This window comes from Drosophila obscura, unplaced genomic scaffold (genome assembly GCF_018151105.1).
Source record: "Drosophila obscura isolate BZ-5 IFL unplaced genomic scaffold, ASM1815110v1 contig_9, whole genome shotgun sequence".
Taxonomy (NCBI): Eukaryota; Metazoa; Arthropoda; class Insecta; order Diptera; family Drosophilidae; genus Drosophila; species Drosophila obscura.
Genome location: NW_024542883.1, coordinates 1,725,615 through 1,731,614, shown reverse-complemented (window position 1 = coordinate 1,731,614; position 6,000 = coordinate 1,725,615). Strand labels below are relative to the sequence as shown.

The 6,000-nt window shown below is 44.4% G+C and overlaps 2 protein-coding genes across 2 annotated transcripts; both read right to left on the bottom strand.

The window, feature by feature from the left end:
• Positions 1–1,072: 1,072 nt before the first annotated feature.
• LOC121405351 lies at positions 1,073–2,053 on the bottom strand. The gene is made up of 2 exons (XM_041596020.1): positions 1,732–2,053; positions 1,073–1,674 (listed from the first exon to the last, which is right to left on the bottom strand). Exons 1-2 carry the CDS (start codon positions 2,051–2,053, stop codon positions 1,073–1,075), a joined length of 924 nt encoding a protein of 307 aa, XP_041451954.1.
• A 104-nt stretch (positions 2,054–2,157) lies between these two features.
• LOC121405350 lies at positions 2,158–5,017 on the bottom strand. The gene is made up of 3 exons (XM_041596019.1): positions 4,666–5,017; positions 4,179–4,608; positions 2,158–2,305 (listed from the first exon to the last, which is right to left on the bottom strand). The coding sequence occupies exons 1-3, from the start codon at positions 5,015–5,017 to the stop codon at positions 2,158–2,160; spliced, it is 930 nt and encodes a 309-aa protein (XP_041451953.1).
• Between the last annotated feature and the right edge of the window lie 983 nt (positions 5,018–6,000).

The following is a 6,000-nucleotide window of genomic DNA, read 5'->3' as shown; positions in this document are numbered from 1 at the left end:
AGAGACCCACTACTCATTCTCTTTCTCGCTCGCGCTCTCTGCCTCTTTCAGTGCTCGAGCAACCCCTAGCGGAGGAGATGTAGAATATAAATGGTACATGTAGAATCTACAAGCTAAATGTAGAATATACATAGTAGATGTAGATAACATGTGTAGCAAAAATATGTAATTTTTTTTTTTATTCTAGATTTCTTAAAAATTATAAGCTCAAAAATGTAAATATAAGTACAGTCGCATCCCAGAAGCGATTCACACGTTCCTTCTCGTTTTTTATGAAAGTATAGTTTTATTCTTTAAGTATGTCATATACTTTGTTAGCGCGGCAGCGCTATTTTGGCTGTTTTTATACCCGGTGCTCGAAGAGTTTAGGCATATATTAGTTTTGAGGTTTTAGTGAATTGCGTAATAACTAGTAAACGTCTCCGACTCCATAAAGCATATATATTCCTGATAAGCATCAATAGCCGGCTTAATATAGCCAGGTCTGTCTGTCCGTCCGTATGTCCCTCTTGTTTGACGCTTAGTTCTCTGTGACCAGAGCAAACCAGGTTTTGTGTGCAGACCAGAGCTCGCAAATAACTGTTGACCGTTTTTCCCTTTGCGGTCTGCGCACGAACATTACCGAAAAACCTAGGCACGCTTGCTCTCTCTCTGAGCAGAGCCCTACGTTTCTCTTCGTTTTGCCCGCAAGCGGGCTTATGCAAAAGAGAGAGGGAACGAAAGAAGCGATAGAAGCTTGGGCTGCTGCTGAGCCGAGTATGAGCGATAGATAGAGTGAGTGCGACAGAACAACATAGATGCTGCAGCTATAGTAGCGAAACGAAGAAGACGATATATGCAGTGGTCAGTGCAAATAGCAAACAAAGGTAGAATTACGTTATTTTGTACCACTGGCTATTATTTGAGGAATTTGTAGGATTCGTTTGGGAATTTCCGGCTGGCAAACCAAATAGTAAGTAAAGTCCATTAAGGATAGCTGATAATTTTTTTTTAATAAATTTTTTAATTTTGTTTGAATGCCAAACATTTGAAGTCATATTTTTTAGGGTAAAAAAAAAGTTTTATTTATTAACTACTTGCGCCGCCGACCCGACATACTCCCCCCGGTTGAAGCCTTATTTTCAACAGCATCTTTAAGGGGAAGCAGACACAGCTTGTTAACGGCTCGCTTGGTGATTTCAGATGCATTCTTCAGAACAGCGACTCGGGCGACGCCATCTCTTCCGGGTAATAGCTCGACCAACCTAGCTAGTGGCCACTTCATGGGAGGCAGATTCTCAACCTTAACAAGGACCACATCTGCGACTGCCAAACTAGGCTTCGGCGTGCGCCACTTTGAGCGCTGTTGCAGTGAAATGATGTATTCTTCCTTCCATCGGGACCAGAAGATCTGCTGCAAATATGAAACGCGCTGCCATCCGTTCAGGCGATCGAAATTTAGCTGAGTTACGTCAGGCTCGGCGAACGAAGCAAGAGGTCCGCCATTCAAGAAATAAGCTGGAGTTAAAACGTCCAGATCGGCAGGATTCTCTGAAATGGATACTAAGGGTCTTGAATTAATAACTGCCGTGATGTGGCATAACAGCGTACGCAGTTCCTCAAATTCAAGCACCGAAGTGGCTATAGCACGATAGAAGTGATACTCTGCCGTTTTCACTGCAGCTTCCCACAGGCCTCCAAAGTGAGGGGAGCGTGGTGGTAAAAAGTGCCATTGACTGGCCTCAACCTAACAAAGCCCCAGGACCGCCTTCTGATCCAACAGATCTTTCCTGGCGCCGACAAAATTGGTTGCGTTATCTGACCAAATTTGACGCGGCCTTCGTCTTGTGCATATGAACCGCTTTAGGCCGTGCAGAAAAGAGACTGTAGACAAATCCTTGATCAGCTCCAAATGAACAGCCTTAGTCGCGAAGAAAATGAAGGCGCAGACGTAGCATTTGATTGGAGCCTTGTTGCGTGCCTCTGGCTTGTAGAAAAAAGGGCCACAAAAGTCTACGCCTGTGATCTCAAAAGCAAGAGAACCGTCTAGCCGCTCCTTCGGAATATCCGCCATGATATGCTCCAGTACTCTAGGCTTCGTTCGAAAGCATCTTACGCACTTGTTTACTGCATTGGTTACCGTTTTCCTCCCACCAATAGGCCAATATTGGGATCGGATTAATCCAAGCAGAGCTCGAGGTCCAGAGTGCAGATTCCGTTCGTGAAAGTGAGAAATGATTGTAAAAGTAAGCGAATGACTGCTGGCAGGATGATGGGATGACGGCCATAAAAATCCAACGACGAGTTCTTCAGCCGGGCATCAACTCTGAGAAGTTCGAAATGATCAATGAAAGGATTCAACGATACGAGGGAACTTCATGTCATCCCCATAGTTCCGTACGCTGGACTAGCCGCACCAATAACTGAGTTCCATGTTCAATGTCAGAAACAGTGAGTCCGGGGTGCCGAATCCGGTTGAGTTCGCATACTTGGACTCAGATACGATGTCTACGTAGGGCGATTTTACCAGAGCCTTCCGACGAAGCTCCAGGGTTGGCTTAATTCGTTCGTTTTCTTTCGTAGTGACCAGACGTGTTTTTGTTTTGCGCTCCGCATTTTCCTTTTGTTTAACTTAAACAGCCGGTGTTTTTTTTATCTATAATTTTAGCTCTCTAACTAACTTACATTAAAATCATATTTTTACCGCGGGTGCATGCCTGATAATTGTGTAAAACACAACTTATTTAATAAATTTTGTGCGTCGGTTAGTCGTGTGTTTGTGTTGTTGCTTCTCATTACATTTAGCTGCGCTTTGTCGTAGTTATTGCCGTCTATCACTCTCTCTATCACCTAACTCTCAATAACTGTTCTTTCGCTCTCGCTCTTGTAACTTTTTGTGCAGTAACGCTCTCACTTATAAGCTGTTGCTGCAACCACTCTCCTCTCTCATCTTTTACCGATTTCGCTTTAAGCATTGCTCTAAGCATTTGCTCTGCACAGTGGCCTGATTGCTATTTGTTTTGAACTTTTTTTTCCCGAAATAAAAAAAAATAAAAGACATAAATATGGAATTTTCTGTCGTCTGTGCCAAAAAAACCTGCAAGAAGCAGATCACCCATGACCAGCCCAATATCCCCTCTGGCTTTGCGAAAGCGTAGTGCGCGCAAAATGTGTAGGGATCTCGGGCCGTGTAGGAGACGCCATTTCCCAAAACAACGGCCTACATTATAGTTGTGACGAATGCCGTGCTGTGGAAAACGACATGCGTTCGTTCATGAGGCAGACGCGGAGTGGCTTCAAAGAGCTGGCCTCCACGCGCCGCCGAAGATAACACAGTCGGCGTAAACCTCAATACCGAAAACCTAAATACTCGCGCATCAAATTTGAAAACATTTGTCGATTTCTTACCGAATGCAAGGAATAAAAAAGGTTGCACTTCGCACAATCAATACCCTGTTGAACAATTATTTTACTGTGAAGTCAATTATCTGTTTATTTACATATTTATATTTATATATTGTTTATTCTATGTTAAAAGTATATTAGCATATAAAGGCTATACAAAATAACAGTTATGGGGCAAGCTTCTTCAAAAAGTGTCATAATACTAAGGTAAGGGGTATGTGAACTGAAAATACAGCATCGACGCAAAATGTGCATAGAAAAACCTATAACCAACCTGTTGAGCTATTAAGCGTTTCTAATAGGCCTAATTTTAAGAAAAGAGCCGAGAAGTTTAATTACATAACTATTTATAAATATGTAGTATCGGCAGTACGCGTATTTAATATAATTGCTAAAGGTATAGAGACCGACGGTTCTGAAGATCAATAACAGATTGATCGCAGGGCAAAATGGGTCGACACCCCTATGCCTAACGAGGGCGTGCGAGCATTATGGCAAAGTTCGGCGCGACTTCTGAGCCGAGTAGAACAAGAGAGCTGCTTAAACGCAACAGGTGCAGCAGCAACACGAAAGCAGCGGGAGACATAGCTGCAGGAAAAGCTGCTGCTGTGAGTAGGCATATGCGGTTTGCTGCTTGACCCGACATACTCCCCCCGGTTGAAGCCTTATTTTCAACAGCATCTTTAAGGGGAAGCAGACACAGCTTGTTAACGGCTCGCTTGGTGATTTCAGATGCATTCTTCAGAACAGCGACTCGGGCGACGCCATCTCTTCCGGGTAATAGCTCGACCAACCTAGCTAGTGGCCACTTCATGGGAGGCAGATTCTCAACCTTAACAAGGACCACATCTGCGACTGCCAAACTAGGCTTCGGCGTGCGCCACTTTGAGCGCTGTTGCAGTGAAATGATGTATTCTTCCTTCCATCGGGACCAGAAGATCTGCTGCAAATATGAAACGCGCTGCCATCCGTTCAGGCGATCGAAATTTAGCTGAGTTACGTCAGGCTCGGCGAACGAAGCAAGAGGTCCGCCATTCAAGAAATAAGCTGGAGTTAAAACGTCCAGATCGGCAGGATTCTCTGAAATGGATACTAAGGGTCTTGAATTAATAACTGCCGTGATGTGGCATAACAGCGTACGCAGTTCCTCAAATTCAAGCACCGAAGTGGCTATAGCACGATAGAAGTGATACTCTGCCGTTTTCACTGCAGCTTCCCACAGGCCTCCAAAGTGAGGGGAGCGTGGTGGTAAAAAGTGCCATTGACTGGCCTCAACCTAACAAAGCCCCAGGACCGCCTTCTGATGGTCGTCGCTGAGAAATAGGCGCTTTAGATCCAACAGATCTTTCCTGGCGCCGACAAAATTGGTTGCGTTATCTGACCAAATTTGACGCGGCCTTCGTCTTGTGCATATGAACCGCTTTAGGCCGTGCAGAAAAGAGACTGTAGACAAATCCTTGATCAGCTCCAAATGAACAGCCTTAGTCGCGAAGAAAATGAAGGCGCAGACGTAGCATTTGATTGGAGCCTTGTTGCGTGCCTCTGGCTTGTAGAAAAAAGGGCCACAAAAGTCTACGCCTGTGATCTCAAAAGCAAGAGAACCGTCTAGCCGCTCCTTCGGAATATCCGCCATGATATGCTCCAGTACTCTAGGCTTCGTTCGAAAGCATCTTACGCACTTGTTTACTGCATTGGTTACCGTTTTCCTCCCACCAATAGGCCAATATTGGGATCGGATTAATCCAAGCAGAGCTCGAGGTCCAGAGTGCAGATTCCGTTCGTGAAAGTGAGAAATGATTGTAAAAGTAAGCGAATGACTGCTGGCAGGATGATGGGATGACGGCCATAAAAATCCAACGACGAGTTCTTCAGCCGGGCATCAACTCTGAGAAGTTCGAAATGATCAATGAAAGGATTCAACGATACGAGGGAACTTCATGTCATCCCATAGTTCCGTACGCTGGACTAGCCGCACCAATAACTGAGTTCCATGTTCAATGTCAGAAACAGTGAGTCCGGGGTGCCGAATCCGGTTGAGTTCGCATACTTGGACTCAGATACGATGTCTACGTAGGGCGATTTTACCAGAGCCTTCCGACGAAGCTCCAGGGTTGGCTTAATTCGTTCGTTTTCTTTCGTAGTGACCAGACGTGTTTTTGTTTTGCGCTCCGCATTTTCCTTTTGTTTAACTTAAACAGCCGGTGTTTTTTTTATCTATAATTTTAGCTCTCTAACTAACTTACATTAAAATCATATTTTTACCGCGGGTGCATGCCTGATAATTGTGTAAAACACAACTTATTTAATAAATTTTGTGCGTCGGTTAGTCGTGTGTTTGTGTTGTTGCTTTTCGTAAGTACGCCCTCTCATTACATTTAGCTGCGCTTTGTCGTAGTTATTGCCGTCTATCACTCTCTCTATCACCTAACTCTCAATAACTGTTCTTTCGCTCTCGCTCTTGTTACTTTTTGTGCAGTAACGCTCTCACTTATAAGCTGTTGCTGCAACCACTCTCCTCTCTCATCTTTTACCGATTTCGCTTTAAGCATTGCTCTAAGCATTTGCTCTGCACAGTGGCCTGATTGCTATTTGTTTTGAACTTTTTTTTCCCGAAAT